Genomic DNA, 15,330 nt, shown 5'->3' with positions numbered 1-15,330 from the left:
TTTAAGGGTTTTTGTTCCAAAGTTGTTGTCAGCCATATTTCTCTCTAACTAAAGTGGAAATCAAGGTTGGGAACAAGGATTTTACATTTATGGGACAACTACAGACCTTGAATTCTTAGTACGATACCCTCAATTTAGTGTTTATGCATAATACATGTTATCAATAGCTTTTTTTAACAAATTCTTTATGCAAAAGTGTTTAAAAAAATGCTTCCTATCCATTTATGTGTGTATCTTTAGCGTATCTTAGTATATCTCCGATACGATACGATACCCTCCGATACGTATCTTAATTTTGACCGATCGATACGATGACCGATACCGATACTTTAATCCTTGCTAACAGGTAAAAGAAAAGTTGTGATCCTATGACATGTTTAAGGGGACCGGTTAGATTTGTTACATAGAAGATCATGTGGGGTTGGAAATTTTATAGACAAGGAGACCCCAACCTTGTTCACATCAGTTTTCTGCCCAATTGAAACTGGCCATGTGACAAGATAAATCATAGATACATCCAAGGGTACCAAGATGGTGCACGAGACTACAAGGGGTGCATGGAAATACATTGGTATGACTATCAATTTTGCCCACTTACCTATTTACTTGCTTTGTTTAACCCTCATTTGGAGGGTAAAGGTGATATGATTTTATTACGTTTAGGCTAAGCAGATCGAGTAATAGTGCCCAGGAAGTCTCATTACTCATCTTGAAACCATGTGAGGTAAATATTATATATATATATATATATATACACACACGCACAATTAGGGCGTCTAAACTAAAAGAAGCCATAAGAAAGATAGAAAGTAGGCAAGGCACAGGGCCCAGATGGAGTCCCGATTGAAGGATGGAAGAGCTTAGGATTTTGTAGTTTATGAGTGTATCGTGGAGAACCAAGTTGGTTAAGAAGATTATGACCACAAAGAAAATGCCATATGAATGTAGAAGCATTGTGGTCTCGATTTTAAAAATTAAAGGGGATATTCAAAGTTGTAATGACTATGGACTGTGGAGGCATAAAACTAATGAGTCATATGATGAAGTTGTGGGAGAGAGTTATTGAAATCCACTAAGGTTGGAAACTACTATTTTGGAGAACTAATTTGGTTTTATTGAAGGAAGATCCATAATGGAGGCTATTTTCTTACTGAGAAAACTCATGGAAAGATAGGATCTCCATATGGTCTTATTGACCTAGAAAATTGTATGACAGAGTCCCACAAGAGTTAATCTGGCATATCCTAGAGAAAAGAAGGGTTTCATGCATAGTTATTAAGGTATAGCCAAGGCGTTAAGGTGGTATAGGTAGGTTAAGGCAGTCATGCATGTTATGGGTTTCACGTAAGGCGACCGCATTAATGGCTAAGGCGACGCCTTACTGCGCCTTATTGTGCCTTATGACGCCTTATTGCGCGTTACGACCAAGGCAGATACCTTTTATGTTTTTGTTTGTTATTTATTTATTTATTAATTTTTAAATGTATTACCATAGATTCCATATCTTTTGCTGTGATTGGCAAGTCTATGGGAATTCTGTACACTTGAGAGCTATGGGATCGAGTCTATATAAAGTAAAAAACCACATTTTGTGGTTGAACAAATCACAAATCGCAAAATCCTTTTGGTTGTTTTCTTCTTTGTTTGGGAGAACTAGGGCATCGGTGTTCCTTCCTCCATCGATTCCACCTTTGGCGACTCTCCTCCGGTGTTTCTTCTTCTTCTTCTTTTCCAGTTCTCTGTTACTGAACGGATTTCTCTTTCTCATCTATTTTTTCATCTTCTTTCTTTTTGTTCCTCTTCCCTTAATCCCTTCTCTTCTTTCATTCTTCTTCTTCTTTCTTGGTTGTCTTTTTCCATTGTAGCGATACTGAGCTTAATTGCTGCCCTAATTGGACTGACAGGAGTAGGAATATAGTAGATGACCTTAGGCATTCATTTTGGCATCATAGAGGTAAGTATAATAAATACTTACATATTTTAATAGCCTTTTTTTTTTTCTTTATATATTTATAATGTTGTTTCATAGTTATATTATATGCTATGGTAAATATGAACTTAGTTAGTTATTCACTTTATTGATTTGTTTTGTTTTTTTTATTATTATTTTTTATTATTTTTATTATGAATATCTTGCATTGGTAATGAATCTTTAACCTTTATTTAGCATATAAGTAGAATTATATAATTTTTAATATGTTATTTGTGCCAATTGCCAAATAAAATGGCTACATAAAAAAAAAAAACTTCTTTATTCGATAAGGTGACACCTTATGCCTGCCCTATCGCCAAAGCGCTTCGGAAGATCCTTAAACGCCTCGGTCGCCTTCCTGCTTTAATAACTATGGTGTCATGTGAATATGTTGACATAATTAAAGATATGTATGATGTAGTGACTAGCGTAAGAATTGGGGAGGGAGTCAGGGTAGTGGATTCCCAATTACAATTGGGTCACATCTAAGATCAGCCTTAAGCCCTTATTTCTTTGTGCTTTTCATGGACGATGTAACCAAAGCCATTCAAGATGAGTTTCCTTGTTGTATGCTTATTACTGAAGATATTGTTTTGGTGTGTGAAATGAAATCAGAGATTAACGCCAAGTAAGAGTTATAGAGATCAACCTAGGAATCAAAAAGTCTTAAGATAAGTAGATCTAAGATGGAATATATGGTGTGCAACTTTGGTAACACTAGGAAGGTTGATGAGGTAATATTAATGGGAGAGAGATTCCTTAGAGTAATTGTTTTAGATATTTAGGCTTAATCGTAAATAAATAAGGTGATATATAGAATAATGTTGCCCAGAGGATTAAAATAGGATGGATGAAGTGGATAGGTGTGTCTGGAGTGCTATATGATCATCGTATTCCTTTAAAGCTTAAAGGAAAATTATAGAGGACTATCATACTATCAGTTATGACGTGAAGATGAGGATGTTGAGATGGATGTGGCGAACCTAGGAAAGATAAAGTAAGGAATGACCATATTGGAGCTGAGCTGGGTTGGGTGTATATATGATAAGCTTCGAGACAGTTGTTTGAGGTGGCATGACCATGTTTAATAGAGGCCTTGGGATGCTCCAGTATGGATGAGTGATTTGATTCAGATTGGAAGAACTAAAAGAACCAGGGGCAGGTCTAAAATAACAATAGGAGAAGTGATGAGGAAGGATATATATATATATTTGGGTAATGACCGATATCCAGGCCTTTGGCCTGACTAGTCTTGCGGGCCCATATTGACCACACAGCCGCATGGACCAGGTCATATTGCGGTTGAATGAGAACCATTTAACTTTCATCGAAAGTAGTGAAGAGCACTAAACAACCCCAATGTGAGTGGCCCCAATGAGGTAAGAGGAGTTGAACTCAGAACCACACAGTGGTGAGGAAGAACATGCTTAGCTTAGGCCTCGTGTTAGGTCTGACTTCGAATAGAGCTGATTGGAGAGTAAGTATCCATGTGGCCGACCTCATTTAGCTAGGATATGGCTGTGTTCTTCTTGTTGTTATTGCTCTGAATGGGAAGAAGGAATCGTGGAAATATATCTCTGCCCATGGGGGTATACTACAAATTGAGCCTGGTTGGATTATGTTGAAGGCTACATGGTAGGTTTTGAAGAAAACATACTTGATTCCAAACCATGGGGGTATATATACATATTGAGCCTAGATGGATTAAATTGAAGGTTTCATGGTAGGTGTTTTTGAAGAAAGCTGCTATCGTTTCCAGACCATGGTAGGTGCAATTGTGAGAATAGCTGTTGTGCCACATCATAAGTATTGCCTAGATCCTATTTGGTATTAATTGGAATAGATCTGTAGTTACTTCTCTGGGATTCTTGCTTTTTGGGTTGTTTTCTATCAGGTCATATCATCATTCCTCATTACTAAACCATTAAAATATTTTATTTGGCTATAAAAGTGCAATCTGGCAATACTGGTTAAAGATTGGTATATGGTTGGTGTTATTTGCATACTATGTTGTTTATGATATTTCTGGATGCATATAAGTATGGCATCATGACAGCTTTTTCTTTTTGTATGTTTTAGTGTTCCTTTTCTTTTAAGAGGGAAAGAATCCTTGTGCTCGACCCTATTTAGTTTGGATAAGGCTATGTTGTTTATATTGTTGTAGGGCTAAGCAGTTGGAGTAAGGGTAGGGATTTTACTTCGACATGCTTACTTGTTTACCTACCTACTTTAATATTATGTAGAAAAATAACATCCAAAATATATAATATATACAATACGGGAAAAGATCCCCACGACACTAGTGTGAGGATTCCTTCCAATGCCCACTCACATATTGACTAACAGACCCCACATTGACACTTTCATTTCCCACACCAAATGGGCCCCCATGTACGAAACCTTCTCCTATGCGCCTGTTGCGGTAGCCCTCCATACTGGCCTCATGGGAAACTTCTACCCTACAATATTTACGATGAGAAGTGGTTCTCTGTCTAGGAGTACGGCCTATGCCAATGCTTCCTGTGTTTATCTCTCTCATCCCAAAAATAAGGGGCAAAGATGTCTTTTCACATGGGGAGGAGAGAGACAGATACATGGGAGCACTGGTATAGGCCACACTCCCATACATGGTTCTTTTTTCCCATATACAATTTAGCCCGTTCATGAGTGATGGAGGATAACCTTAGGGATGGGGAGGGAAGAAGTCCCTGAGATGGGTCTCAGAGTTGTAGGGAAGAGGAAGGGATCACACAATTAGATATTGCACAAATCCAACAAGGAATGGAGAGATCACATAAAGAAGGGTGAGGGGAAGAATCACTCACAACCCTAAGTAAGGCTCTCAAATATTAACTCAATTCATCTTTTCTTCAATCTATCCCATTAGAGTACATTAGCTCCTCTATATAAAGAGGGCATACTAGCAGTCATAACCTAACTAGGGGTTAGACTCCAAGTAGGACTAGGCTAGAACGTTAACATGGAGTAGGTAACTAACTAGTCATTCACTAATAAGGAAACCTAAACTGACTAAAAACTGAAATAACAAAGGAAATAGATTCAAAACAGAACTCTGAGTCTCTAACTAAGCTCATGAATTAAATCCCGTTTTCCTACTTTCTACCCATATTTAAACCCATTAAAGTGACCCATTACAAAGAAAACCTATGGGATCAAAGGCCCAACATATACATAACCCAACCCAAGGTTTATTTGTAATAAAATAAGCCCATTAAGTGATTCATCTATATCAATTCCCCCGATGTTGAGAAAAGTTGTCCACAAGTTTTGTAGAAGGGAGAATCAACACCAATCGATCAATGTCCATCTTTGCCTATATGAAGTGACCACCAAAACCATGATCGAATGCTATGAAATCCACGACACGAAGTTTATAGGTGAAGTGACTCGGAAAAATAAAATCGATCGGTTCACTGAGGAGATCAACCGATTTAAATTTTTTCACAAGGTGATCTTCAACTTCCAACGGTGTCATCTCATCTTCTACCACTGGTGATTCATCTTCTGTTTCGTTTATCTGTTGTTCAAAGGTTGAGATCACATAGTTGAAGGTAAAGTGTATATAATTAGATGTGACCAATGCTAGGTTTTTGATGTCCTTGTAGTGTTGTTGCATCTCATCAAGCTTCTCTCGCATTAATTGCATTTGTTGACGGATATCCAATAAAAGGTCTAGATCCATCGGCCAATTTTGCTTCTTTTTTTTTTGTTGGGGGGAGTGAATAGGGAGAGAAAGGGAGTTGCATGGGAGGTGGAAGGGAGTTCCGTTTCAGTAGAGCAAGGGATCCTTCGGCTCTGATACCAATTGATGAAGGATAGCCTTAGGGGTAGGGAGGGAAGAAGTTCTTGAGATGGGTCTCAGAGTTGCAGGGGAGAGGAAGGGATCACACAATTAGATATTGCACAAATCTAACCAGGGAGGGAGAGATTGCATAAAGAAGGGAGAGGGGAAGAATCACTCACAGCCTTAAGGCTTAAGCTCTCAAACATTAACTCAATCCTTTTCTTCAATCTGTCCTATTAGAGTACATTAGCTCCTCTATATAAAGAGGGTAGACTAACAGTCATAACCTAACTAGGAGTTAGACTCCAAGTAGGACTAGGCTAGAACTCCAACAGGGAGTAGGTAACTAACTAGTCATTCACTAATAGGGAAACCTAAACTGACTAAAAACTGAAATAACAAAGGAAATAGATTCAAAACAGGACTCTAAGTCTCTAACTAAGCTAATGAATTAAATCCCGTTTTCCTACTTTCTACCCATATTTTAAGCCAATTAAAGTGGCCCATTACAAAAAAAAACCCATGGGATTGAAGGCCCAACACATATATAACCCAACCCAAGGCTTATTTGCAATAAAATAAGCCCATTAAGTGACTTATCTACATCAATGGGATGTGACTATTTAGACAATTTCCTAGATATCCAACAACCAGAACTACCGTATCACTTTTCCACGTAATAGAATAACTATAACCATTCACCAATTTTGTCATACATAGTCGACCGCAAAGACTTTCACCAGAGTGCAATTTCCATCTCGTGTGTGTGTGTGTGTAAAATATGAAGGACCTATGTGCATGATTCCTTTTTAAGGCAACCATTGGTGTGGCGTGTATATTTCTTCCCACACTGGCATCGTGGAGAACCCTCTCCCTCTCTTTAAATATTAGGGTTGTGTTTGGTATAGAGTTTCGGAATAGATTCTAGGTCTAGAACACATTTCGAAATGAGGGAATAGAGAAGAATCAGGTTTTAGAATGCATTCTAAACTCAGAATCTATTCCAAGAATGCATACCAAACATAACCTAAGAGTTGAACCAATTTTTTCCCGTATACAAAAAAAGTACAGCCGTCCTAACATGCCTAAGTTCTCTAGCCAGCAGTCACCCACCAGGCAAACTGACCAGAAAAACTGGTCCAAGCCCATTTTTGTATGGACACCCACATGACCGCCAGGTGCAGCAAAGAAGTTTTTCACCCTAGAGTGGGGGAAGCACTAAGTCCACACGTCATTGTAATTCCGTATAGTTATAGACCACACTGCTGGGCTTTCACGGTGGGGTCCATAAGGATTATAAAGAGGGTTGCAGATTAATGGAAGGTGCTGAGATATTTTGAAAATTAAAATTGAAATGGCTTTGGCCAAGGCAAAGGTGGTCTTCTATGGTTATCTTTGCTCATTCAGTTCTGTTGAGATTCATGGAATTTGTGTATTCTTCAATAGTTATTTTTGTGTTGTGGAGTAATTTGTGTTAAGCTTAGGTTGCCGAGTTTATTTTGTTGAATCAGTGGCCTTGAATATTTTGGGATCACTTTGGTGTAGAAACGGAGAATGAAACTAGTTCTTGCACCAGTTTGTGTCTTAAATTGTTAGTTTCACAGAACCATAAATTAATTCCTTTTTTTGGTGGTGATTTGGAAGAGGTTGGGGTTTGGCAGTCTGAGACCAGTGGATATTTTTTTCTTCTTTATAGAAGAGATCTTTAAAACAGTTGGATTGAAGCCATTTGCGTAGGATGTGTTGATTCTGAACCGGCTGGTTCAAGTTTCAGTGAGCCATGAGTATTTTTAGTTTTTGGTGTAATTTCTTGGTGTTGTGAAGGAGGTTAACAATAATTAATTGTGTTTACCTGAAGTTAGTATTAATGTTTGGTTTTAAGAGATTGTTGCCTTTTTCTCTGGAGCCATAATTTCATGGTTCGATGCTCGACGATGGTGTAGCAAACTATTTCAGTTTCTTTATTTTCACTAAAAGAAAAAAAAGTAGTTTCAGTATCTTCAGTAGCCTGAAATATCAATTACAGATGATGTTTTATAGGTTTGCCTTGATGTGTTATGCAATGCACTTTATCTCGGCTTGGGGAGTTATCTAAATAAATTGTTCGATCGATATGAATTACTCTTCTTGGTGTGCTGACATTATTGTGATATGGAAGTTTATAAAAGAAAGAGGAAAATGGTTTGGAGTTACTTTAAGTGCTATTTTGAGTCCTTTTTATAAAATTTAGTTCTTTTACATAATAAAGATTTTTTTTTTTTAGCAAGACTTCTTAATGTAGAGCTAGTTTACACTAGGTAAAGAAGTCCCAATAAGATAAACACCCCTCAACCAACATTAGTTCTGATTTCAGACTTGGGGACCAAGTAAAGCAACCACAAATACTAAAAGAAGGATTGAACCGAAACTCATAAGTGGATGGATGTTTGGACTGTCAAACCTGGTCAAAAGAACCCACAGAATACTGCTGTAGGTTCCTAAACAGTAGTTGAATCAGACCTGAGAAAGGATGACAGAACCAACAATCGTCGCTGACAGATTTAAGGTTTCAACAGTGTAAGGGAGAAATCCTGCGGCTTCCTCTGGAGGGCTTCAACAGTCCTCAACTTCTGGTCGAAGAGGGTCTCTGATGACCTCAAGAAAACCCCAAAAGGCCTAGGGCAAAACCCTGCTGGTCTGGGAGATATTGAAGAAATCGATGGACAAGAAAATCCTGTCAGTTGTCTGCTTTCGATCCACCCTTTTGGCTGCTTCCAATCTGAGTTGTATTGGCACTTTTATGCTTCAAAATAGATTGGATCAATCACTCTCACACTCTCTCACAAACTGAAACAAAGAAGAAAATAAAAAAAGAAAGGAAATAGAACTGATGGAGGGTTGAGAAGGGTGAAAGAGAATAATGGAATGGGTATCTCACCCCTTAGGTTTTGAGTATCACACCCCTCAAGGGTTTAGGCATCTCACCTCTCAATAACAGCCTTTCAGCCAAAAAGGATTTACTCAATAAATTCATTAATCAAGTCTCCCTCAGTTACAATCAGTTAGCCTCTTAAATAGGCACAGCAGCTCCTTCATAATAGAAGGTTACAAAATAGGAAACTTATTGAAATAGGAAACTAACAAGAAGAAGAAAGTAAGTAACTAGGAAACTAACAACTAAAACATTCCTAAACTAATTACTTGTCTAACAAAAGATTCTAAACACCAAAAAGGTAACAAATCCTTGAAGAAATAATGGGCTGGATACTGTTCACATGAACAGTATCTTCCTTTATCTTCTTCCAGCTCTATCTTTATATAAGGCAAGGTAGAACTCAAACTGAAATCAGTAGATATTTTCTTGAAGATTCTAGCAGTTGTTGCTGCCCTTCTTGAGATTGGGTCGATGGACAGAAAGGCTGCTGCTGAGCTGGCCACAAGGACCCAAAAAGGAAACCAAATCTGGGCTGAAATCTGCTGATAGATGGGGGTTGGAATGGCCTGGCTGAACCCAGGCTGGGCTTGGTTTGATGGGGCCAACAGCCCCTTCCTTGTGCAAGTCTGATCTACACCACTTCTACTGTTGTTTGATGGTTGGGATCGTCACATTTGCATGGGATATCTATGTTATAGTCATGTAGACCACATATTTCTATGAAAACCACGATGCGTTGGCTAGGCCTACTCGCCCAATTCATTACCTACCTATTCATTGAGTTGACTCACCCATGTTAGACGTACATTAGTCAAATTTTAGACCCCACTCCTGGTGTTCGCGAGTTGACTCGAGTACATGCTTGTGAATTGCTGGCTTTTCTAGAGCATCCCTTGATTTATCAATTCCCCGGTCACAAAAAATACCTAATGTGTATGAGTAATTATCAAGGATCCTTATGACATCCTGACATTAGAATCTAAACAAATTCAATTAATTTCAAACCCCACCCAAATGTTAGTCTTTCAAAGCGTCCCTCATTCCGTATCTTGGCCATTGAAATTCTATAAGAGAGTTCTCGAGATGCATCTCTATGGTCTATGGTACTCTCAATACAGGATCATCCATTACTGTGAACAACAAGAATATGCAAGATGATCTATAGGATCACAATCCATATACATTGTTAAATTCCTAAATTTTTTATGGTGGAGTTTCTGTTTTGATATTGGTGTCTTTATATGATTGTGAATATTTGTGTTCCTCTAAGGGATTAGGAATAATGTTTGTGAATGATGTGATTTATTTCTATACAAGTCCAAAGTATAGGCATGATGCTAACATAAAAAGGGTGATTGCTAATGTGGAATGATGAGTTTGTCACAGGTATGGAGATGGGAATAACATTTTGGTAGTGTGATATAATTCTTTATTCCTATGTAAGTCCAGGATTGGGTTCCTGCTTGGTATAAAGATTTGTATTTGAATTTAGGTGAATTATACATCTCATTCCCATGTAAATCCAACAGACTATGGCTTTAGGAATATTGCACTTCATATGGGTGATTTATTTTTGATATTCCTATAGACCTGATGTGATTCATGCTATTTTGTATAAATGTGGATGAATTACTTTTTCAATCCTGTGGCCAAAAAAAAGGAAAAAAAGGGCCGCTAGGTTCAGCCCAACCCCACCTAGCCTTGAAATGGAAAAAAATAGGGGCTGTCAGGGTCAATCAGGGCAAGCAGGTCCAATCAGGGTCAATATGGGCTGGGCTGGGCCTGGGCTGAGTTAATGGGACCTAGGGTTGGGCTAGGGTTTTGGAATTCCTGGCCCAGACTAACCCCCTCATGTTGCACACCTATTACAGATGCTATTTTCCCCATTTATTGCTGGACCTGACTTGATGTTTGGGCACCATCTAGCTGTATGCATTTGGATCTATTCTAGGTGAAGTGGCTACCAATTTCCTAGCGTTGATGGGGGAAGCTTCTGTTGCAAACCGGAATCTAAGTAATCAAACCAAAAGAAAATAAAGAGAAATAGAGAGAGAGGCTACCGAATTGTATGTGGGAGGCAGCCTGTGATAGTGAGGTGTGTCCTATCGCAGGACACTCCACACACACACACACACACACACACACAGAGATATATACAATGACAAAATAAGGTGGTAAGTTAGGGGACTAAAATACCTCTAACCTACTTATTACAACAAGTAATGAGATACCAAAATTAATAAGGCAGAATACTAAGCCCGATAGGACAGAATTGCCCTAGAGCTTTCACAGCTTCAATTTTTTTTTTCTTTTTCTACATTTAGCTATTTAATAGCTCTCATAAAAATTGAAATGTTTAGGTGTCCTGGTGCCTTGTCTGTGATATCGAAATTGTCTGTAATCTAAATATATCATTTTTTTAATTGCATGAACTTCTTAGACATGGTGTTTGTCAGGACTATTGCATGTTTTTCCTTGAAATTTTCAGTTCATGCTTTAATGTAACAGTAACAAAAGATGGAATTCTCAGGATGGTTGCCATAGTGACTTTCATTTAATGCTTTGACATAACTGTAAAGCATAGTCGGGACTATTAGGTGTTTTTCTTGCATTTTTGACTTGTTTTATGTGGGTTTTATGCTCGGGTCCACCATCTCGCATGTCATCCTATTCTTCTTTCTTTGGAAGATTGAAGAAAGACATGAAATAATTATGCTTGCTAATTGCTAGTATAACTTGGCTGTAGCAAATGCATTCTTGTGTCTTTGAGTTGCTCTTTTCTTTGGAGTATCCATGCTTATTGTTGAATGTATTTGGAGTAGTAATGGAGGACTAACATAAGCTTGTATTATGCTAGTGAAAGCTTTCCATAATGATATTTCATATGATGGGCTCCACCAACAAGTGATTTCTTACCCTATGCTGAAAGCATGCTCTTTCTCCCTTCAAATGTGTGTCGTTATCGGTTGGGATCTGGAGACTCGAAGAAAAGATTTGCAAATTAAAAGGACTTTTGGTTGTGTATCTATTCTTGCTTGTCAATCTTCTTTGTTTACATAAAGAGTACTTAAATACTGATAGATTTACCTTAGTGTTGAGAATCCACTTGTTTTTTTTATCTGTTGGGTTTTCCAGTAGTCTTCAATCCAATTTGAGCTGACTAACTTATTGTTGTAACACAAAATTCTCGTTTTTCTACAGCCTTTTCTTGATTGATTATTGAGATGGTTGGTAGCGATTCTCCACCTGGTTCTCCTGATGAGAACCCACAGCCTAACTCTGATGTGAATCTACCTCCCGAGAATGATAGCTCAATTGATGCTGTAGCCCAAAGAGTTCAAGATTCACTTTCTCTGGGGAAGAAACATAAGTTCTGGGAAACACAACCAGTTGGCCAATTCAAAGATCTTGGAGACACTAGTTTACCTGAAGGTCCAATTGAGCAGCCAACGCCCTTATCTGAAGTTAAACAAGAACCTTATAATCTTCCGAGTCCATATGAATGGACCACTTGCGACATTGACAATGAAGAGACCTGCACAGAGATTTACAACCTCCTTACAAACAATTACGTTGAAGATGATGAGAACATGTTCAGATTCAATTATTCAAAGGAATTTCTTCGATGGGCCCTTCGCCCTCCTGGTTATTTCAAGAGTTGGCACATTGGTGTCCGTGTTAAGGTCTCAAAGAAGCTCGTTGCTTTCATTACAGGTGTCCCTGCAAAGATCAGGGTCCGGGATGATGTTGTTATCATGGCCGAAATTAATTTCTTGTGTGTTCATAAGAAGCTGAGATCAAAGAGGCTTGCACCTGTTATGATTAAGGAGGTTACGAGGAGGGTGCACCTGGAAAATATTTGGCAAGCAGCTTATACTGCCGGAGTTGTTATTCCAACACCAATCTCAACTTGTCAATATTGGCATAGGTCGTTGAACCCAAAAAAACTTATTGATGTTGGTTTCTCTAGACTTGGGGCAAGGATGACGATGAGCCGGACAATAAAGCTTTATAAGTTGCCTGAGTCAACAGTTACCCCGGGGTTCAGGAAAATGGAGCTACGTGATGTACCTGCTGTAACCCGATTGCTTAGGAACTACTTGAGTCAGTTTATCGTTGCACCGGATTTTGATGAGAATGATGTCGAACACTGGCTTCTTCATAAAGAAAATGTCGTGGATAGCTACTTGGTTGAGAGTCCAGATACTCATGAAATTACTGATTTTTGCAGCTTCTACACACTTCCATCATCCATACTTGGTAACCAGAATTACTCAACTCTGAAGGCTGCTTATTCGTACTACAATGTTTCCACACAGACTCCATTGCTTCAACTGATGAATGATGCACTTATCGTGGCAAAACGCGGGGATTTCGATGTCTTCAATGCATTAGATATCATGCACAATGAGTCTTTCCTGAAGGAACTGAAATTTGGGCCGGGTGATGGGCAGCTCCACTACTATCTGTACAACTATCGGATAAGAAATGCATTGAAACCATCAGAGCTTGGGCTTGTCCTTTTGTAGTTAGGGCTCAAAATGAGCCTTGATTTTCGGGTCTGGACCAGCCATATTATCTTGGGTATTTGGTTGTTGAATTCTCATTGGTTGCTGTATCTCACTCTGCTTTTATCTTTTCTTTGTTTCCTTACTTGGCACCTGGAACGAGATTTGTTCTGCATGTAACAAAGTTTATAGGCATTTGTAATCTGAGATGCTTGGAACTATAATGGAATGTGAGGGCTTTACACGTGGATGGGAACTGGAATAAGGTTGGCTTACAGAAAATACTTCCTGAATCTTTTGCTTTGCTGTAAACATCTCTTTCCTATTTATCTTCTCTGCTCCTATAGTGTGCGCCCTCCCACAACTATGATTTTGCATTATAGCAGTCAATCACCTCTTTATCTTATGATAAAATGGTTTCTTTGAAGACTAGTGTTGCCTTTGCTGACAATTACTTCTTGTGCCTTAGCTTATATTTCTTGTGTATGGACCAAAATAAATTTGATTGCTAGCTTTTCTGAGAAACCTCATTACCATTTATCATTATATTGTTGTTTTTTGGTTCAATGTTGACCTTTGGTTTACCGATATAAGTGAGCAAACAACTAGATTGACAGTTAGTGGTGGTTCCATTGGGTGCAAAAGTACAATACTTGCATGGAAATGGCATTTCTTTTCTACAATCTTCTTTGTGTTCCATTACGGTTCTTTTGAATTTTGTTAGCAACAGATTGGTATGTATCTCTGGGCTCAATGGAGCACCAACGTTGCATTGTAGAGCTTGATTGAGTTCCTTATAAAAAACCATTCCCTTGTACTATTATGGTTATTGACACTGAAGTGCTTTAATTGAGAAGGCAATGTAAAATCTAAAGATCAAACAGGGATTACTTAAATTGGTGTGGCGATTAATCACTGTGCCGGATTCATTGTGGGGACAAACTCTTGAGGCTAGATACTTCCCGAACATGAAACCATCTCACATTTATTCAAACACTCTTTTGAGTATACTGCGAGGTACATCTATTTCTGAATTCATAACTGTTTTATTTAATAATAATTCTTTATCTTAAACTGGTAAGTCACAATGTTTTAGCATTATTGCAGTGACTATCTTCTTCATCTGGAAACATCGAAATGAAATTGTGATGAACCATGCTGCTTTCAACCCAAATGCTATTTTACACCTTATAAATTTCTGGTTGACTCATCTTTTCATCTTTACACGACTACTGACTCTGATTTTTCTGTTGTTCCAATTACAGATAATCCCGCAGTCTTCTTAAAACACTACTCCTCACTTCCCTTTTTGTCCTATAATATAATCGTAGGTATGAGAATAGATAATCTAATGGAATCCAAAGCAGGTTGAGGGTTCGATGTTTTGTATGAAGGCTGTTTCAAACACCTACGAGTGGGCCTCGTCTCTTCGCGGACTGCAGCCGAAGCGGAAGCATATGGAATACTACAGGGGCTCCTTTTTGTTGGAGATAAAGGCTGGGCGATCCATGAGGTGTGGTTTAATGAGAGGTCATTGGTTGGCTACCCTTATCCCTAAGCCCCACGGTTCTAGATGGCCTCTTCTCTCCATTGGAGTGTTTTGGAACATCTTCTCTCAGTGTCAAGGCATACAGTTTGTACATAAACTTATGTCTGAATTCCCAGTGACTAAATGTTTATGGGATATATATTATGATGTGTGTTGTGTTTACAGTTTAAACATAGCCAACACTGCTTATTATGATGTAATTTCTTTTGCTAACTAATATAATTTTCCTTTCAAAAAAAAAAAAAAATCCTTGGTATTTTTTTGGTTTTTTGTTTTTTTTTTCTTACAGAGACAAATTGTATAGGAAATTGTAAATTTTGAGAACTCAAATGGGTTTTTGAGTAGACAATGCATATCAGATGAGGTTGATGAGATCTATTTCTTCAATGGGTGACAAATGTCACGTTGTTTAATATTGAGTCATCCAGATGAATGACACATGCATTACCAAATCAATTTGGTTGAAAAAAAAAGGGGGGGCGGGTGCGGGGGGGGGGGGGGGGGGGGGGGGGGGGGGGGGGGGTTGCGTTTGGGGCGGGATCTATACACCAGTGGGGTATTAATTGTTGGATTTCCTTTTAA

At 38.4% G+C, this 15,330-nt stretch overlaps 1 protein-coding gene across 1 annotated transcript in view; it reads left to right on the top strand.

The window, feature by feature from the left end:
• The window catches only part of LOC122058057 (glycylpeptide N-tetradecanoyltransferase 1-like), a 15,627-nt gene extending 2,178 nt beyond the window's left edge, over window positions 1-13,449 (top strand). The window contains exon 3 of the mRNA XM_042620477.1: window positions 11,893-13,449. Within this exon, the coding sequence (XP_042476411.1) occupies window positions 11,916-13,220 (1,305 nt within the window). The 5' untranslated portion in view covers window positions 11,893-11,915 and the 3' untranslated portion in view covers window positions 13,221-13,449. The remainder of the gene's footprint in view (window positions 1-11,892) is intronic.
• Window positions 13,450-15,330: the final 1,881 nt, after the last annotated feature.

The sequence above is a fragment of the Macadamia integrifolia genome, chromosome 12, assembly GCF_013358625.1.
Source record: "Macadamia integrifolia cultivar HAES 741 chromosome 12, SCU_Mint_v3, whole genome shotgun sequence".
Classification (NCBI taxonomy): Eukaryota; Viridiplantae; Streptophyta; class Magnoliopsida; order Proteales; family Proteaceae; genus Macadamia; species Macadamia integrifolia.
This window is presented reverse-complemented; position numbering and strand designations above follow the sequence as displayed.